The 21,009-nt window shown below is 31.8% G+C and overlaps 1 protein-coding gene across 3 annotated transcripts in view; it reads left to right on the forward strand.

Annotated features, from left to right (window-relative positions):
- LOC143075790 (uncharacterized) overlaps nt 1–21,009 on the forward strand; it is a 33,796-nt gene that overhangs the window by 987 nt on the left and 11,800 nt on the right. For 2 of the 3 annotated variants that reach the window (XM_076251352.1, XM_076251354.1), the window contains exons 3-19: nt 501–631; nt 1,883–1,982; nt 2,748–2,889; nt 3,177–3,390; nt 6,794–6,917; nt 9,002–9,179; nt 10,140–10,318; nt 10,754–10,897; nt 11,341–11,502; nt 12,146–12,261; nt 12,682–12,811; nt 13,479–13,761; nt 14,375–14,419; nt 15,893–16,096; nt 16,424–16,658; nt 17,802–17,964; nt 20,659–20,889. In XM_076251352.1, coding sequence (XP_076107467.1) covers nt 501–631; nt 1,883–1,982; nt 2,748–2,889; nt 3,177–3,390; nt 6,794–6,917; nt 9,002–9,179; nt 10,140–10,318; nt 10,754–10,897; nt 11,341–11,502; nt 12,146–12,261; nt 12,682–12,811; nt 13,479–13,761; nt 14,375–14,419; nt 15,893–16,096; nt 16,424–16,658; nt 17,802–17,964; nt 20,659–20,889 — 2,781 coding nt within the window. The remainder of the gene's footprint in view (nt 1–500; nt 632–1,882; nt 1,983–2,747; nt 2,890–3,176; nt 3,391–6,793; nt 6,918–9,001; nt 9,180–10,139; nt 10,319–10,753; nt 10,898–11,340; nt 11,503–12,145; nt 12,262–12,681; nt 12,812–13,478; nt 13,762–14,374; nt 14,420–15,892; nt 16,097–16,423; nt 16,659–17,801; nt 17,965–20,658; nt 20,890–21,009) is intronic. The other variant, XM_076251353.1, reaches the window with a different exon arrangement.

Consider the following 21,009-nt stretch of genomic DNA (forward strand, 5'->3'; position numbering starts at 1 on the left):
AATGTCTTTTTAAGGTTGCTTCCTAAATTAATGTACAGCTTTTTAAAGACTGGAAATTGAAATTCTGATAAACATTAACTGCATAATCATTCTTCAACTTCCCTTTAATTGATTTATCATATATACTGTAGGACTCACTACTCATGTACTGAGAATAATAAGGGAGTACTGACTTCTCTTTTTAGAACTGATTGGTAGAATTTGTGTGACTAAGGAATGTAGATAAGTGCTTGTTTGCATGATACCTTGTACTGCAATTTATTTGCAAAAGTCAATGCTTACATTTTGTTTCATGGGAAATAAAGTCTTTTTTTTTCTCAAGAAACAAAGTATACTGTGGAATTGAATCCACCGTATTATTAAACCAAACTAGGAGATCCACATTTTTAACACCTGAGCAACTAGAAATCAATTTTAGTGTTCAGGGAAAATCAAAGTGTATTTATGGAGTATCTTTGATGAGTTTTAAAAAAAAATTAAATGAATTGTTCTTCTTTCAGGAACCACCAAACATGGCACATCATGAGAAACAGAAAATACTAAAAGAAGCCCAGGCCTACTTGAATAGCCAGATGTATAAATGTGTTAAAGATATAGGCTACCAAAAAATGTTGGGGGCAGGAAACAATGGGTAAGTTGTCCTAGAGTTAGTATTAGTAAAATGGATGTAGCTCATTATTGCTTTGTTTTCAAATTTTTAGTTGCATCTCTAGCTATACGTATTGACAATAAAATATGATGTATACAAGGAAATGCATAAGATGTGATCCTCATTTTCTCTTACTGTTGTAAAACGAAAAATTATCTCTTTTTAAAAGGATGTATTCTTCTGACATTTCAGTCTTGTCATGCTTGTTGAAATCTTGTTTTTGAATAATTTCCAAAACATGTAATACAAGTGGAAAATATCAAAGAATTTTAAAAATGTTATGACCAAACTTAACTCTGTGAAAAAAATGAGTATTTACAATAAGTAGTTTTTGAGTAATACATTTTTCAAATTTTACAACAACATGAACAAATCAAGTCAGTTTTTTTAGCCAAAATGTTGAGTAAATGGGTGAGGGGTACAAGAAATTATTTAACCAGAAAAATGTACATACCATATCACTTTTTTCTTTTCAAATTTCTTTGATATATATTTTTTCAATCATTATTAACAAAGAAGTTGAAATAATATGCAATTTCTTCTTAAAATAGAGAATAATCACAAATTACAAAATTGACAGCATGGTAAATTTGACATGAAAAAGCATTAAAATATGATGAAAATTTCTTATATTAACACAAACCGATAATTTTTTTAAAATTAAATTTATTCAGATTGGTCCACTTCATATTTATTGAAAAAATGAAAAAAAGTGTAATTGTGGAACTGTGATTTTTTTTCACGATTATGGTCTAAAGATGGATAGAAATTGATGAAAAATGAGAAAATCAAAAAATTTCAAAGGGCCATAGCAAAAAAAGAAGTGAACCACCATCTGATTTTTTCTTCACGAAATATTTTTTACAGTTATATAAATCCAAAAGTCAGGTTAAGAAAAAAAGCTGAATTCTAGAATTTTTTTGGCTCCTCAGAGGTATACATCCTTAAGCAAGATTTTATTAATTTATTTTTATAAGTCATGTAAGTATTATGGTTGAGGTATTGAGACTATTTTAATGAAAACATGTTTAGCACTTAATGTTGACATACTGATAACCGCCATTTTAACCATATGTATGGTCTTTTTTGTGTAATTGGTCTACTTTGATATTAGGCCTAAATTTGTCTTATGGCTGTTCAAACTATTCTTAAAAAAAGGCTAAGAGAATCAATGAAAAGGAGTTTTGATTTATATTCAGACTATCTTTAAAATTAAATGTTTGTACTTTTCAGAGATGTACCACAGGATTATTCTGAGTTTATGCAGCATTCCTATAACATATTTAACAGAGGACTTGATAGAGAGTTATACAGACAGGAACAAGAACTATCAGTAAGTTTTAAACATTGAGATAAAGTTGATATTATGAAGACTTTAATTTTCATGGTTTGACCTCAAAGTGTCACTCATGTGTAGTATCACCTCTGAAAATAGATACCCCTGAAACAGTGAAAAAACGGATGGGAAGTCCTAATTTTCATTATTTTCTACAACAGAATGCATTGAGTGTGCAGGTAAAAGTAATTATCTTTAGTTAGCTTGCTTGTTAGCTGAACCGTGAAGTCATTATCATGTTAGGTATACTACCCTCCTTCAAGAGTAGACTAGTCCGACAGATAACCAATCAATCTGTCTGTATGCTAGACTACTCCGAAAAGAGGGTAGTATACCTAACCTAATAATGAATTCACGGTTCAGCTAACAAGCAATCTAACCTAAGATATATTACCTTTACCTACACACTCAATGCATTCTGCTGTAAGATGTGCTGACAAGTCAAGTTTAGTGATACTAATTCTTAACAATGTAGCTACTATTTCAGGCTGTTAATTATAATTTATTGGCTTTCTTTCTCTTCAAATCCTCAGAATTGGAAAGGATGGTACCTGTTCAATGACGATTGTGATAAGTTCAAACTTGTTTAAATATAAGAACAAGAAAACCATGGTATTATTGCCAATGAGACAACACTTTACTAGAGACAAAATGACAGTAGAAGTTAACAACTATGAAAACACACTAATCCTTCAACTATTCATTTCATGTTTTGTCATCTTATAAAATGTAAATAGGAAAATATGTATATTTTATTTATAGAAAAAGAAGCTTAGTGAGATAATGATGGAGAGGAAACTTGATTTGAAGATTCCAGCCCCTAGTAGACACAAAGTTAATTCATTATCGTCATCTATATCAACACCTGCCTCAGAGAAGAAGCCATCATCAGCTGCTATCAAAGGTATGAAGAAGCTTTATTTCATTTGAATGATTTATTAAAGGTATCATTTTGTTAGTTAAAAAGAAAATAGAAGGTCAAGAACTGTAGATGGACCATGTCACAGATTTTGCTAAAATTTTGCATGCAACTTTATTTTTTATATTAGTAATATTTTAGACAAGAGAATGAATGCCTTATTTTTTTTCTTTTAATTTTTCACTTGACCTTAAATGAACTCGGTTAAGGATTAGTTAGTACTAATAGCTCCAAATATCTGTTTCAAAAAATTGCTTATTTGTTATTTTCAGAAATGGTACAGAGAGTTGATGGGGACCCTCCACCATTGTGGGGCCCACAGAGTGATGCTATAGGAAGGTCCATTCTAGCAGTGCTGGAGAGAGATCCCAGAAAGTTTGATCATGTGGCCAGAAGTCTGCATGGGAGACAACTCCCTGGGGCACTCAGAAGCTTCATGTGGTCTGATGTTCTCTTCAAAGAAGAAAGGAAAAGATTGCATGAAGGGTGAATACTTCATTGTGATTTCGAAATTTAATTTACTATGGATTCATTGTTATTTGTTGGAAACCCAATTTTTAGTGGATTTCGTGGGTACAGGGAAACCATGAATTCAAGTGTTCAACCAATTATAAATGTTCCTTATATAAAATATATGCTGACTAAAGGAAAACCACAATATTTAATATCCACGAAAATGGAACTTTTTCTGAATCCATGAAAAAATGATACCCATGAAAATAAATGAATCCACAGTATAGTTTTCAGGAAAAAAAATATAGTCCATTGATTTTTGAAGGTTTTTGTAAAGTATAAAGCAACCATAAATTAATGCCTGTTATTTTAGTAGTGACTAAAATTTGAACTATAAGAGATAATAAAGCAGAATTTTCCTTTTGGGCTTAATACAATTCAGAAAGTTTTCCTCAAATGTTAGTGAAATTATTGAATCTGTGAAAAATTATCTGAAAATGGATAAAAATTCATTCATAGGGTACATTTAAATTAAATCCAGAGTTTTAGGACATGTTTAAACTAATCTCTTCAAACACACAATTATATAGATAATTTTTGAATAATACTTAAATAGTAAATAAACTGTAAAATTTCTTTATGATTTACAAGAGAGCCGAGTGATTGGTAAGTTTGTGTGACTAGATATTGTGCTAAAGAAAGGTGACATTGTGATAAAATTATGGAAACTGCATGCAAAGAGCTAGTATAGTAATCAAATACATTGCAGAATCAGCAGAAACACAGAACTCTTATATGTACTTAAGAATGTGTTTTTTTGCAGAAAATTTATACATGAGTTTAGCAAATTTTCTTGTAAGTGGTCAATTTTAATTTAAATTATCAACAGCCATTGCAAATAAAAATTAGAAGCAAAAACTCAAAACTATTGGAAATCTAGGTGATATTAGAATCAAGCAGTTCATTTGAGAATTATTATTTCCTAACATTACAATATGAATAGCTCTTGATAATATAAACAGAATTCTCATCCAGTCCTGGAGATCGTCATCTTTGGTCAGTGTGAAATTTTATGGCTATATAATTTTTATGCCCCATTTATGGACATTATGTTTTCTGGTTGTTCCTCCGTCTGTACTTCAGGTTAGTTTTTGGTCAGGTAGTTTTTGATGAAGTTGAAGTTCTATCAACTTGAAACTTAGGACACATGTTCCTTATTATAAGATCTTTCTAATTTTAATGCCAAATTAGAGTTTTGACCCCATTTTCATGCATCATGGTCCACTAAAACATGGAAATAGATACTGTGATTGGGGCATCCTTGTACTATGGACATATTCTTGTTGTATTTGTCTCAATGAGAGCAGTGAATAGACATCATGTTTAGATTTTTTTTTTAATTTTGTTGTAAAATGAAAAAATTACTTAGAGATTTTTATGAATCCAGGACTCATGGACATGTCTTAGGGAAAACTCTACTAAATTTGTAAATTTCAAGACAATTTTTTAATTATTTGGTGTAATTATCATCAATTTTATAACAATCATGAATATTCCTATACATACATTTTACTTATACATTGTACTTGGAATAAGTGTGATTTATATTAATGAATAATATGTATATTAATGATTTCTTACTTAATTAAAATCATCATCTTCTAATGACACATTAATGTATAAAATTATGATTCCCAGCCATGTTAATGAATTAGATTGATCAAAAACTAGTTCAGTTTAAATCAGAGACTATTAAGCTTGGTTTTACCATTTTTATATGCCAAATAATGACATTGATAGAAATCAGTAATGACAGTTCCTTAAAAAAACTTTTTTATATGTTTAGTATATACTAGAATATGTCTGTAAAAATAGTGGTACAATTAGGCAAGTGTTGAACAAATAATTTTGCAGGCAGTTTGTCGAATATCCATGGGCAAAAGCATAAAAGACATGGATTAATTACTCTCTCCTAATTTGAATATTTTCTCAAACATTTACGTTTTCAGTTTAAAAAAGATTGTTTCAAAGACAAATTTAGGAAGTTCAAAACACTACATTTATATGTTATTATACAAATATTTCTCACTTTGTATTGTTTCACAGGAGTTGCGGCTCAATGAAATTATTCTCTTCCTTTAGTAGTTCATGTACAGTATAGATTGAAATGAGGGCTATTCCAGAAAAAAATGTATGGAGGGGTTGGAAGGCAGTTTTTGTCAGCACCCGCCACCCAGACAATTGTAATTGAGAATAATAGTGCATTATAGTGTGAAAAGTTGCTCTGATAACCACCACCCATGTATTATTAATATAATGTGCCTTCCAACACCCCCATACATTTTTTTCTGGAATAGCCCTGACATGAAACGTAGTGAAAAACATGACGGTTCAAGTTTGAGTTGTCTGCAACAAAACACATTGTATTAAGAATATTAAAAAATAAAAAACAATAAGACACACACATTACGTCAGAAATAATGGCTAAAAGCAGAAAAAAAATATCATGGAAACTTGTACTTGACCAATAGTGTACTTTTGTACTTTTGCTAGGAAAAATAGTGCTTTCTTCATTTGCAATGTGTGGGTGGGAGTTTTGAAAAAGAGCATCTTATATACTGTTTATGATATTGCTAAAAAGAAATCGGTTTTATAGCAATTTTCATATATTATATTATCTAAAGAGTATCTGAGGTAATCAGGTGATCTCCATATCTAATTCTTCAACAGATAATTATAGATTATCATTGTTCATTTCAACCAGATTGATTTTCTCGCTTGAGCAGGTATGGCAAAAGTGAGATAAGCAATCGAGTTGAGATGAGCAATGATAATCTGTTTATCGCTATTTTACCTATGACGACGTTTTCATTGCCCCCTTGGTTTCTTGTGATAATTTTTCATATCACTCGACTCGAACAAATTATCAGTCAGCAAGATCAAAGAAAATTTCATTAAATAGAGATTATTTCAGATATCACGAGTAGAAACACATTTTAGTCTTGCTTATGTCATCTGAAAAACGACAACATGCTAATGACTTTTTAGTATGTGAAAGTGATTATCAGTTAAATTTTTAAGATCTGATGTTTTTGTGTTGAATCTCAAGTTCCTCTCATAGCCAACATTGTTAACTTAAGGATACTCTTTGGTATGCTCTGGTTACCATTACAAATACTCTTATTCACGATTTTTTGCAATATTTTTATTATTGATAAATTTGGAGAATATGTGTCCCATGATTAAAAACTCTCATTTCAAAATAATTGACAGCATATTTTGTGTTGAGTATTTCCTGTAACTATTTAAATCTCGAATTATCATACACTGTTCAATATCTGCAATAATAAATGCATGCACAAATTTTTGAATTTACAGTACAATATGGAAATTGTTTGTTAATTAAAATGTTTTGCATTATGTTTTGCATTTTTAGTAATGTTGAGAAAGTTGTTAGAGAAAGGTTTGCTAAAGCTGTCTCAAGAGGAATAGAAGATTTAAAGATAAGCAGGGCCACATTTTCACCAATTCATGGTCTCATACAGACTGCTGTTATTGAGGTAAGGCCACTTTTTTTTTATTTGTTGGTATACGGATCCGCCGACCCTGTTTTCCCCAATTTTAAAATAAAAATAAAAACGATTTTGAAGATTTTTTTAATTCCGCCGACCCTTGTCTGTTTGAAGAAGTACAAATAAAAATAAAAACATAATAAAAAAAGATCGGCTTTTCTTCCTAGACCCTCGGAGTGGATTCGAAAATCCTGTGCTGTTCCGAAAATACTGTGCGGTTCCCTGTTCAGTCAACGTTTTATAATGATCTAATGCGGTGAAAAGTAACCAGTTAAAAAGGCGGTTCCCTGTTTAGTCAACGTTTCACCATGATCTAATGTGGTGAAAAGGAACCAGTTGAAAATGGAGGACCAGATACGATTTTACTATACTTGGATTTACACATTAATTGTTGGCGATTTTTTGTGTAAATTTAGCGGTTGAACAAAATTAACATCGCAGTTGTAAATAATAAAAATGAAAATAATTTTTGAGATCGTTTTTGGAATTTAGTCGGCAAAGTTATTGGACCTCGGACAACTGTTTCAGACAGTTATTGAGGTTGACAACGGGTCAATTTTTGTTCAAGTGTTGATCAGAAAGTTTGAAACTCGTCGAAAGGAGCTGTTTTAGTTCAATTAAACATATGAGGTACCTGTCCAAATGATTATGACATCTGGCAAGGCTTCCTGGGGTCCCAGAAAGAAGAAAAAATAACCTTGCCAGATGTAACTTAAGGGAAGGATATTTGAACTTGCTGCCAGGGATGGGTGTCTGATTAATTGACCTTAATATATAAATGCCTAAATATCTTCCCACCGAACCCATTAAGATTTAATGGAACAGGGGTGGGATATGGTGAACAAGATCCCAACACAAAATCAGAACATGTATTGCTGTCATAGAAAGTCTGACAATTAATATCTCTTCGACATTTATAAAAAGGGACAATCACAGGACACTTTGAGATATAAGTTTATACTTAGCAGTGTAAAATAGCATAAAAAAAATTATGTTTAAATGTACCAATATATATGTTTATATATGCAGAGTGCATGGTATTTCCTCAATAAGATTGTATTATGTTATGAGGAAATTTGTCACTCCCTGATTTAAATTTGATAAATAAATACACAGAACAATAATAAATGCAATTGGAAAACACACTTCCCTTTCATCAGAGTCATATATGTATCTGCTTTCATCTTTCTACATTGACATTGGACTCCTTGTAACACATTATTTAAAACAGCAAGAATTAATACCAGTTTATGAAACGATCTGCATACATGGTTAGTATGATACTATAGAGTAATGTCATTGTTTGTTTCTCGATTTTTGGTTAAAAAAAAAACAGTATTAATTCCATTTTTTATTTTTATTTTTTTTTTCGACCTCCTACCCTTCCTTTTTTAGGAAGAATCCCGTAAACCAACTAACAAATAAAAGTGGCCTAAAATAATCTTATAAAAAGAAGACTGCAAATCTTTTTTTACTACAGTTTTGTGAAGTACAGTATTTTATGTTTTTAAAGAGTAGAATGATTAAAAATTAAAGTTAAGAAAGGTTTACAGTTAAAATAATAAAGCATGCAAACCAAAAGTTCAAATGCCTTGCCTGCAAACTTTGTTTGGTTGTTTGCTCAGGCATTGTAATTAAGATTGACACCTAAATTCAATGGAGAGGCGGAGTAACAGTTTTGTTTACTATATAAAAAAGAGTTGATTGGACAATGAATATTATATTGGAAACAATTTTGATATTTATTGACCAATCAAACCTTTGTGTATAGTAAACAGACTGTTATACTCCACCTACCCATTGAATTTAGGTGTCAACCTTAATTACAATGTCTGAGCTAACAACCAAACAAATTTGGCAAGCAAGGCATTTAAACTCTTGGTTTGCATGCTTTATTATCTTAATTGTAACCAGAAAATAACATTTTTATAACCCCTTCCAAATGCACTTGAGAATAAAATAATTCCAACTAAAAATTATTAACATGAAGATTTTTTTCGGTTATAAGAATTATTAGATCGCTGTCCCATTTCTGATCCCTTTTATTCATGTTTCTTGTACTTATATTTCAGACATACAATAAAACAACCAGTATGGTTGCCTACAAATCTGATTCTCACATCAAAGAATCCTGCCGTGCATTGAACGTGCTGTATGTCTATGACAGAAGTTATGAACCCTATCTTATACATTGGCTCTTCCCATTACAACTGGCCTTCCAAAGGAGTTCTAATACTACAACAGAAATAGGTAAAATACCTTTATATTACCAGTGTAACTTTTAACAGCAACAAAGGGTAGTAAATTGAATGAGTAAATTGGGATGTTAGGCTTGATATGTTTATTGATACAGACTGTATATCCACCTCTAGATGTGTTTTGAGGAGTTATTTTGTATCATTGGGTTGCTATATTCTGTAAACCAATCTATTTTAGCAACCAATTCATAAGGAAATTTAGAAAAAAACACAATTATGCATTCAAATGTCTGCTTTAACTAACACATGTACTGTTTAATTCTTTAACAAAGTCTCATCTTCTCTGCTATATTCAAGCATACAAACTCAAAATACGTCACTACAGTATAATATATGTGTATTTTTAAAGGTGAAAAGTAAAATCACAAAAATACTGAACTCCAAGGAAAATTCAAAAAGGAAAGTCCCCAATCAAATGGCAAAATCAAAAGTTCAAACACATCAAACAAATGGATAACAACTGTCATATTCCTGACTTGGTACAGGCATTTTCTTATGTAGAAAATGGTGGATTGAACCTGGTGAACATGTATATGAAGTTACCATGTACTTAGATCTGCTAAACTCCAGCTGTTTTCCCACATTGCCCCCGATGTTTGCTACAGTATAATATAATGTATTTTTACAGGTGAACATGTATATGAAGTTACCATGTACTTAGATCTGTTAAACTCCAGCTGTTTTCCCACATTGCCCCTGGTGTTTGCTACAGTATAATATATGTGTATATTTACAGGTGAACATGTGTATAAAGTTACCATTTACTTAGATCTGTTAAACTCCAGCTGTTTTCTCATATGGCCTCAGGTGTTTGCTACAGTATAATATATGTGTATATTTACAGGTGAACATGTATATGAAGTTGCCATGTACTTAGATCTATTAAACTCCAGCTGTTTTCCCATATGGCCTCAGGTGTTTGCTACAGTATAATATATGTGTATTTTTACAGGTGAACATGTATATGAAGTTGCCATGTACTTAGATCTATTAAACTCCAGCTGTTTTCCCACATGGCCTCAGGTGTTTGCTATTGCAGAACAAGTCATGAATACAATGATGTTGACTGACCCTGACCTTTATACTCATCTCAAATCCATAGCAACAACAAATGTCAAGGTCAACAAAAAGGTAATTAACCTCTACCCTGATCTTTATTCATGTGCTTACCTAAAAACCAAAGTAACACAAACTGTCAAGGTCAACAAAAAAATGTATCATCTTCATTTTGATCTTTATACATGTGCCTACCTAAACACCATAACAAAACAAAATGTCTAGGTCAACAAAAAGGTAATTAACCTCTACCCTGATCTTTATACATGTGCTTACCTAAAAATCATAGTAGCACAAACTGTCAAGGTCAACAAAACATTCTCTATCTTTCCACTCTTGATTCTCTCCGACCCAAAAAATGGCTGCCATGATAAAGCCAATTGTGCTGCTAGTGCCAATAGTGGTATTAAACACCAGAAATCAATCAATCATACTATAATTGATGAAAATTTATTGTAACCAAATAGAATGATCCAAAATCAGACTGAAAATATATTTCTATGATTACAGGAATTTTTGCATCAGTTGATTAGTATAGAGAAAGCAAAGGCTGAGGAACTCCTGAAGGCTACCCCAGGGAGTAAAAGAGAAGAAAATATTACTACTGAATTACTGGCTGACCCTCTGGTTTTCTTCAGACGGTGGATAGGGGAGGTAATTATGTATAATTTCAAAAATAATGACTCCACTTATTCGCTTCTTCTCTAATAACCTGCAGAAGTTGGATTTGAAAAAATAAAAAAATAAAATTTGTATATGTGTACACAATAAGATACTGTGACATTATACAGATATATCTATTTAATTAGTGCCGGAATTGTTCAGCATATACATATGGTCATTTCAATATTTGTAGTTCTGGGATGTGTGACCATCTTAAATTCCATTTATTGTTTTGGCGATAATTTTGTTTATTGATAATACTTCTCTTATTAAGATTTTAACCAGAGTTATGTGTTCCATGTACCATTTCTTATATGTGTATATGCTTTAGGGTTTGTGAGTATTAAGATTTCACAAATTATTTCTTACGTCTATAAATATAGTTACAATGTTTGTGTTCCATGAGTTATTTCTTACATCTTGTTATATTTTAGGGGTTTGTGAGTGTGTTAGATACACCTGGAGTGATGTATGTATGGGACCAGCTATTTATGCAGAATTGGAGTGACAGTGTCCTGAAGAATTTCAGTCTGGCCTTGGTAGAGCTTCTTAGATACAAGTTCATGGAGGCTAGAGATTACAAAACCATGAAAGAGGTGCTTAAAAATATTATTAGACTGAAAGTTCTTTTTATACAGATTAGCAAGGAGTGGATTTCATGAAATAACTCATTTCAATTAAATTATGAGAATAAATTAACTGACAAGATATGCCTCCAAAATATCTTTTTGAGGGTAATCCTTCTTGAAAAGGGTGTTACAATGCTACTTTCATCAGATTTAAAAATTTTAAAACTTTTCCTAAGAAAGTGGTTCCAACCAAGTGGCCTTCAAAGCTCAAAAGTAGAAGAGATGCTGACAAGCCATGACAAAAACAGAAAGACGTTTGAACGACAACAAGTCCTTAAAACACTACATAAAAATGACTGAGTAATATGAAACCCACAAAAAAAATGGGTTGATCTCAGGTGCCCAGGAAAGGTTAGGAGATAGTTCCCCACTATGTCAAACCTTCCTTTTATATCCCCCTCTGCAGTAAATCGATATATATATATATATTTGTTGAGATTAATGCCTAAAATGTTTTTAACTTTTAGCCAGATTAACTAAATATCATGTTTTGAACAGTTAAATGTCATCTAGAAGTTACCATTTGCTGAATAGTTTTTTTTGTAGATTGATAAATCAGTTTAATACATTGACTTTAAGATTTTTAATGCTTTTATATTTTACAATTCAGGTATTCCTTTTTGAGCCAAGCAAGTTATACACTGTAGATATTCAGATGGCATGGATCCATTTAGAGAGTGGCAAAGATCTTATGGAGGTTCCTTATCTTAATAGAAGAAGAATACAGTAAGTTACACTGTATATTTACATGTGCTCTTCAATTTATTTGAGAGTGTCCAATTTAATGTGAACTTTATTAAAGGTACTTTAGAAAATGGTGGCTTGCTCCAAATTGCTGCAATATTAATCTAAAATATGTTTCTTGGTACAGTCACCAACAGAAATAGAGGGAGTTACCTTGCGACGGAAACCTGTGAAAAAGCTCAATACAATAGCCAAGCTAAAGCTACTGATCTTTTTTTGTACTCCCTTTCTAGAAGTAGGGACTATTTCCTTATTCATGTTATTCCATCCATTTATTCATGTGTGCAATAGATAATTTTATTACAAATTTCTGCAATTCTACTGAAAAGAAGAACTTCATGTTTAATTATTTAGTATATTAATATATCAATCATGCCTTACATGTTTTGTATATATTTTCAGACCAGGTGTATCCAGAATGAGTCAGTTACCATCAGCTCCAATGACACCTTCTTTACCTGGGTTGTTGCCATCTGTTGGTCTGAAGTGTTTAGTATTGAAGTTGGTAATACCTTCTGAGATCATTGAAAGGGTAAGTACATGTACTGTAAATTCAGAAATTATTGTGTGCATTTATTATTGCGCTTTTTAAACTTTGCTATATTAAGAAAAATCTTGTTTAATTCATTTAAGAAATTAAAAAATGTGAGTTTAGATTATAAGGATTATAACGGTGTCGCATTTCTCGCAATAATAAAAGCATCACAATAATTTCTGAATTTACAGTATTCATAAATTTTACGAGTTTCCTGTCTTTCCTGTTTTTTGTCCCCTGCGTTACACGTTGATATCAGCAATATCTCAGACAAGTTTTAAAATGGTGGAAGAACGTGGAGGAACATTTTATTTGTTTAAATCAATTAATTATATTCAAACAAAGGTTTGTGTCGGATAGTAGTGGTTTATATAATGGAGATGAATTTTTATTTTTTATCTAAATGTAGAGTTTCTAGAAAGAACACATTATTTCAGTATTAAAGCTTTAGGGAGCAGCCTCAGTGTCTAGTGTAAAAGCGTCATTGCCTTGAAAGCAGAGTTTGAATCCCTGCCAAACCCTAAAATTTGGTATTTGCTGCATTTAGAGAATGAGAGCAAAAACAGATCTTATTTATATCTGATTACTTTGCACTTTTTGCCATCAACATACTGAAGAATATTTTATTCAGATTTTACAATTATTTCTAATTTTTTCTCTGCAGGAGCCATGGGTTGCTAACATTGATCCCAAATATTTGAAATTAAATGTAACTGCATACTTTGGAAGTGTTCGTCTACGTACCAGAATGTCACTTAAGGATGCTGTTGCACTGGACATAGAAAAAGACAACTATGGCAATACTGTATATGAGATTTACTATCTAGATGAAAAATTTCTGTTTGAGAATTTAGACATTGCAGAATATGATGTTGAAAAGGAACTTGGTGCTAATCCATATTGTATGTTAAAAGTGGAATATACAAAACCGGGAACATTTGCACAAAGTAAGTTGTTTATATTTATGACATTTGGTCACTGGTTGATAGTTGTCTCATTGCAATCATACCACATCTCCTGATTTTATAATGAATTTGTAGAAACCTTTAGCATGTTTAAACAGCATTCTTGTTAAATTTATGTTTATACTTTAATCAAAAACTTAAGTTACTCTTAAACCTAGTGAATTAGAGACTTCATGAATGATATTGTTTTGTCTGTATATGTTATATGAGGCAGATGTGGATGTGGAAAACATTTAAAAGAAACAGAAATGTTTTGAATCATATTTTATATTTTGATGGAAAATAAGTTGAAAAAAATACGTAAAACACATGAAGATATATCTTACAAAAAGTACAAAGGCTGATTTTGAAGCCTTAAGTACACTTTTGAGTAACATGAACATTTTTGAAATGTGTGTAACTGTGTAGTGGAAATTTCTGCATTTTCTCAGGTTTGATATTTATTTAAATGGAAGTTAATATGAAAGATGATTGATAAAGCAGTGTTTCCCATAGTTAACCTTTTCCTAAGAATTTGATTTAGAATTCTCAATAATCATGATATCTCTAGATTAACTTTGCTTATTAATTTCCAACTATGCCTTATTTCCTGAAGAACCCAGGTTATCTCCACCTTATGCAGATAATGGTAAACGAAGAGGTATAACAATATCACATTCCATATTCTATATTTATGCTTGGGGGAAAACCATATATCCATGGTCAGACTATATTTAGCTTTCATTTTGTGCTTACATGCATGTTTAATGTAATAGTGTGTTTTTAATTAAGTTTCATTTTTAACTTGGTTTCAATTTAGTATTTTGAAATATATTTGATATGTACATGTTATTTTGCTAATTATTAATTCCTTGTTACTAAATGATAAAAAAGATCGTGATTGGACAAGAAGGTTCAGAAATGAAAGAGAGTATCCTCTATTACTTGTAAATTGTATATTTGTGTCATTGAATAGGCCTAGCGCATGAATTTATTTTGTTGGCCAACGCAAAAATATGCAATCATACCACATCTTCTTTTTTATATACTCCATGAAATATGCATTCTGATAAAAAAAATAAACTACTTAAACTCTTATTACAATTCAAACGCATGTTTTTTTAATTTAACGATTAACGTGCAGTGAAAATAATTGTTGTTAAGTTAAAGTCTGTGTTATTATCGCCGCCATCTTGTTTACATTGGTTGCAAAAGATAAACAATGTCAAGATCAAACTTCTAGAAGTCCTCTCGACCAATCATATCAACGTATTCCCTAATTTGCAAATTATATATGAATTATTTTTGTTTATTTATCAAAAAAAGTGTATTTTAAATTGATGTATTATATAATTGTATAACTATTATTATATATGGTAATGCACATACAATCTATTTACATATATTTTCCTAGCTTTATTGTTGTCTTTGTATACTGCATCGTGCAAAGTTCAGTTGTCAATGTTTATATCAGCCATGAATCCTTCTTGTTTCTTAAATAAAATGACTGCATGCTAATATATATAAAAAAAAGGAGGGAAAACAAATGCACTTAATTTCAGGGTACTGTTTAATTATAAATGTTTATGGGAAACCAATTTTGTCACTATACAGACTTCAAAAATGAGCAAAGCCCATACCACATAGTCAATTATATAAAAGGCACATGTAAAACAATTTAAACTAATGACCTTATGTATGTAAATATTATTAATCAACAGAAATCAAATACATAGTAACAAAAAACAACCATTGCATTACAGGCTACTGATTTGGGATTGGCACATAAAGAAGGTGGCAGAGTTAAACTATTTGTTGGCCCCAAACCCTCCACTACCATTGGACAGTAGTGTAACAGCACAACATAAGAAAAAGTTAAAAAAAAATTAAAAAATGAGAACCAGAAAAGACATATTTTAACAAAGATAATGTAACAATACAGAAACTCATAAATTCTGTTTTGCAGTCTTAGTGTTCTCAATGAATGACACCTGTACCTATTCAGAATGTCCAACTAGTTGGGTTCCCATGATACATACAACATTATAACGGGTAAATTAAAATCGAAAGTAAGAATAAAAAGTAAGTAATGGTTTAGTTTATATGTACTGATGACTTATTTACATTGTTATAGGATCAGCCCTCCCAGTAGGTTGGGCAAGAGTTCCATTGTTTCAGCGTGATGCTCACAATCCAAGAGGAGGCCGAGATAGTATAGATTCAATAGACATTCACTGGTTACTACAGAATGGAGATTTTAAGTTGACATTACATCCTGGAGATATCCCAGAAGTCTCAACACATCCATCTTCTCCAACAGTACCTGTTAATACAGAAGGTAGGAGAAAATCTGTAAATTATTGTTTCTTTATTGTTTAGAAACACATCCATCTTCCCCGACACTACCTGTTATTTTTAAAATACTAAAGGTAGTGGAAAATATTATCAAGTTGTTGTTTATTTATTGTTTCTAAAAACATCCTTCTTTTCAAAGAGTATTTGTCAATAAAGAATGTATGAGAGAAATATGGTACAGGAAAACTTCCAAAATTAAAATTTTTTAAAGTATTTTTTTTAAATTGTTCATTTAAAAAAAAGAGAAGCTGATTTGATTTTGAAATTCTGCCTTGTAAACAATTACTTTATATTTGATTATTCATTGCAGATGCCATCCTAGGATACCATTCTGAGCTGTTGGTTATGGTGTATGATCCACGAGAGGAACCACCTGACAGGGCACGCCCACCAGGCCTTCCGGCTGCTATGCCTTTACAGGTCCCTCCTGCTGATACAAGACATAGCCCAACCTACAGTCCCAAACCTAGTCCAAGACCACAACCTAAAAAGGGAAGTCCACATCCACAGCCTAGACCCAAAGAAAGTCCTAAACCTAAGCCAAGGTTTGTATTTTAATGTCAGGGAATTATATTTTTATGCCCCCACTTACGATAGTAGAGGGGCATTATGTTTTCTGGTCTGTGCCTCCGTTTGTCCGTCCCACTTCAGGTTAAAGTTTTTGGTCAAGGTAGTTTTTGATGAAGTTAGAGTCTAATCAACTTGAAACTTAGTACACATGTTCCATATGATATGATCCTTCTAATTTTAATGCCAAATTACAGTTTTGACCCCAATTTCATGGTCCACTGAACATAGAAAATGATAATGCGAAATTCAGGTTTAAGTTTTGGTTAAAGTTTTTGTTCAAGGTAGTTTTTGATGAAGTTAAAGTCACATCAACTTGAAACTTAGTACAAATGTTCCCTATGATATTATCTTTCTAATTTTAATTCCAAATTAAAGTTTTGACTCCAATTTCACGGTTCACTGAACATGGAAAATTATAGTACAAGTGGGGCATCCGTGTACTATGGACACATTCTTGTTCTTTCTTTTATATGTTGAAGTTGAACATTATTACAACCATGATAAAATGTAGAATGTATCATGCTTGTGAAAGATATCCAAAATTTTAATATAAACCCATGAAAGAACCTGTTAATATAACTATATACATGTACATCATTTGAAAATTGATAGTCAGCATTCACTAAGCTCTAAGACAGATAGATGTACTGCTATAGTATAGTATGGTATGCATACATCTTTAATTTTAAACATGTTAGATAAAGTGAAATTATATGTATTATTATTATAAATTCAGAAGTTGATATTATGTTTTTATTATTGAGAAAATTGTGACTGGATAGACATCTAAAAAAAACCTTGAATTTTAAATTTTTGTTACTTACATGTATATGTTTGCAGTATAAACTGATCTTACAGCTGTGTCCATATTTCAACATTAAAAATAATGAAATGTACATACAAATTTCTGATTATCATCATACGGTATAAAAAAATACTTGGGCTGTAAAAGTTGTTGATATGATCTGCTTTGGCCATAATCTTCATAATTACAGATATCATGATAAAATTAAGAATGGAAATGATGAATGTGTCAAAGAGACAACAACCAGATCAAAGAGCAGAAAACAACCTTGGAAAAGATTTAAAAAATTATATGTACATGCCTTTTATTGTAGGGAGAAGCCTAGGATAAGGTTCCAGGATGATGACAGTCCGTGGGTAGAATATAAACCAGATGTAGCTAACGAAAGGAATGAAACTCCCACACCTAAAAACCAGGCATTTGATCTTTATATTGATGGTGTTAGATTTATTACTGATAATTCATCCATTGTCAAGGTAAAATACAAGCCTATCTATCGCTACTGCAATGTCAGTAACTTTATGTATGTAGTCTTGTGCATTTTGCTATTTAAGCCCTTAAAAAAATATCCTGAAGTTGGGGGTTTTAACATATTTGCTGTCATTCTTACTATTTTTAGCTCACCTGAAGTGAGCTTTTCTCATCAATTTGCGTCTAGCGTCGTCCGGCATCGTCGTTCGTCGTCGTAAACTTTTACAAAAATCTTCTCCTATGAAACTACTGGGCCAAATTTAACCAAACTTGGCCACAATCATCATTGGGGTATCTAGTTTAGAAAATGTGCCTGGTGACCCAGCCAACCAACCAAGGTGGCCGCTATGGCTAAAAATAGAACATAAAATTGTTTATCAGGTCAAAATCTATCTGCTCTGAAATTTTCAGATGAATCGGAGAACCCGTTGTTGGGTTGCTGCCCTAAATTGGTAATTTTAAGGAAATTTTGCCATTTTTGGTTATTATATTGAATATTATTATACCCCACGTAACGAAGTTGCGAAGGGTATAATGTTTTTGACCCGTCCGTCCGTCCGTCAGTCCTGTTTCTTGTCATCGCAACTCCTCTCAAACCACACAACAGAATTTCACGAAACCTTTTCAGATAATAAGGACATACTATGTAGTTGTGCATATCGACGGGAAATTGCGATTCAATTTTTTTCTAGGAGTTACGCCCCTTTGAACTTATTTACTTTAATGTACTACTGCAACAGTTTGTCATCGCAACTCCTCTCAAACCACACAACAGAATTTCACGAAACCTTTTCAGATAATAAGGACATACTATGTAGTTGTGCATATCGACGGGAAATTGCGATTCAATTTTTTTTCTAGGAGTTACGCCCCTTTGAACTTATTTACTTTAATGTACTACTGCAACAGTTTGTCATCGCAACTCCTCTCAAACCACACAACAGAATTTCACGAAACCTTTTCAGATAATAAGGACATACTATGTAGTTGTGCATATCGACGGGAAATTGCGATTCATTTTTTTTCTAGGAGCTACGCCCCTTTGAACTTATTTACTTTAATGTATTACTGCAACAGTTTGTCATCGCAACTCCTCTCAAACCACACAACAGAATTTCACGAAACCTTTTCAGATAATAAGGACATACTATGTAGTTGTGCATATCGACGGGAAATTGCGATTCAATTTTTTTTCTAGGAGTTACGCCCCTTTGAACTTATTTACTTTAATGTACTACTGCAACAGTTTGTCATCGCAACTCCTCTCAAACCACACAACAGAATTTCATGAAACTTTGTAGATAATAAGGACATACTATGTAGATGTGCATATCAACAGGAAATTACGGTTCAATTTTTTTTCTAGGAGTTATGCCCCTTTGAACTTATTTGCTTCAAAGTACTTCTGCAACAGTTTGTCATCTCAACTCCTCTGAAAACACACAACAGAATTTCATGAAATTTTGTAGATAATAAGGACATACTATGTATATTGACAGGAAATTATTAATCAATATTTTTTCATATACAATTTTTTTTTCTTATACTTATTTAATTTCTCCAATGACAATGTGGGGACGTGGGGTATGTACTTATTTAATTTCTCCAATGACAATGTGGGGACGTGGGGTATGTGAGCGTGTTCACTAAGGTTCTTTAATTATAGATAGAGGTAATCTGTGAACAGCAATAATGTTCATTAAAGACAGATCTACAAATAAGTCAACATGATCAAAATGGTCATATGACCCATTAAGGAGTTATTGCCCTTTATAGTCAATTTTTAACAATTTTCATAAATTTTTGTAAACTTTTGTAAATTTTTACAAAATATTTTCCACTGTAATTACTGGGCCAAGTTTATTATAGATAGAGATAATTGTAGCAACAAGAATGTTCAGTAAAGTAAGATCTACAGACACATCACCATCACCAAAAACCATTTTTTTTTGTCATGAATTTATCTTTGTCCATTGTTTTATATGCACATAGACCAAGGTGAGCGACACAGGTTCTTGGGAGCCTCTAGTTTAAGGGATGTTTTCGGTGTTTCCAGTGTAAAAGTGTTTCCATGATGTATATGTCATACTTTCTTGAGGGAATTGCAAACTTTCATATATCCTTTTTTAAATACAAGTCTTTCTATCTCTACTGCAATGTCAGTAATTTTATGTATGTAGACCGGTGCATTTTGCCATTTAAGCCCTTAGAAAATATCCTGAATTTGGGTTTTGAACATATTTGCTGTCATTCTTACTATCTTTTAAGGGATGTTTTCAGTGTGTCCAGTACAAAAGTGTTCCATGATGTATGCATCATACTTTCTTGAGGGAATTGCAAATTTTCATATATCTTTTGTAAACGGAAATAAAAAAATCATAAGCACTGCTCCCTGGTACATCATTCATATTTTATTTGGAAGTTTACCCAATTCAAGGGCTACTGTGAATTCACTTAATTTTGTGGGTCCCAATTTTCATGGATTGGTAAAAAAAAATGCATTTTCGTTGAAATTTGATTCTGTGGTTATGCCAGATTTTGCATACATTTCTATAATAGTTTTGTTATTGTTAAACATTTAAATTCCTGGTTCTGCTGTACCCAAGAAAATTGGTATCCAACGAATAATGATGAATACACAGGATATTGGTACATAATGTATTAATTATTTTTAAGAGTTTTTGACTTCTATTTTTCAGGTAACAGGAATAATCGGAGCACCTGATGACACTAAGATGTTATTGACCATACCAGACCTGGACAAGTCAGCTAGATGTCCTGTATTCCAGTTCAAACTGACCTTTAATGAGCAAAGGAAAGAATTAGATGATGATGTAGTGGCTTTCCTAAGAGTTTATACCTGGGATGTCATTAAAGAGGAGATAACTGTCATTGGGAGCTGTTTTGTACCAATATTTGACAAAGACAATGTAAGGTTAACCATTATATCTTGATATCTTGCAGGGAATGACATTAAAGCCGTCATGCTTTAGTTTCTCCATGGTTTCATGAGAACCGTAAATGATTTTATCTTTGTTTTGAAATTTGAG

The sequence above is a fragment of the Mytilus galloprovincialis genome, chromosome 5, assembly GCF_965363235.1.
Source record: "Mytilus galloprovincialis chromosome 5, xbMytGall1.hap1.1, whole genome shotgun sequence".
Taxonomy (NCBI): domain Eukaryota; kingdom Metazoa; phylum Mollusca; class Bivalvia; order Mytilida; family Mytilidae; genus Mytilus; species Mytilus galloprovincialis.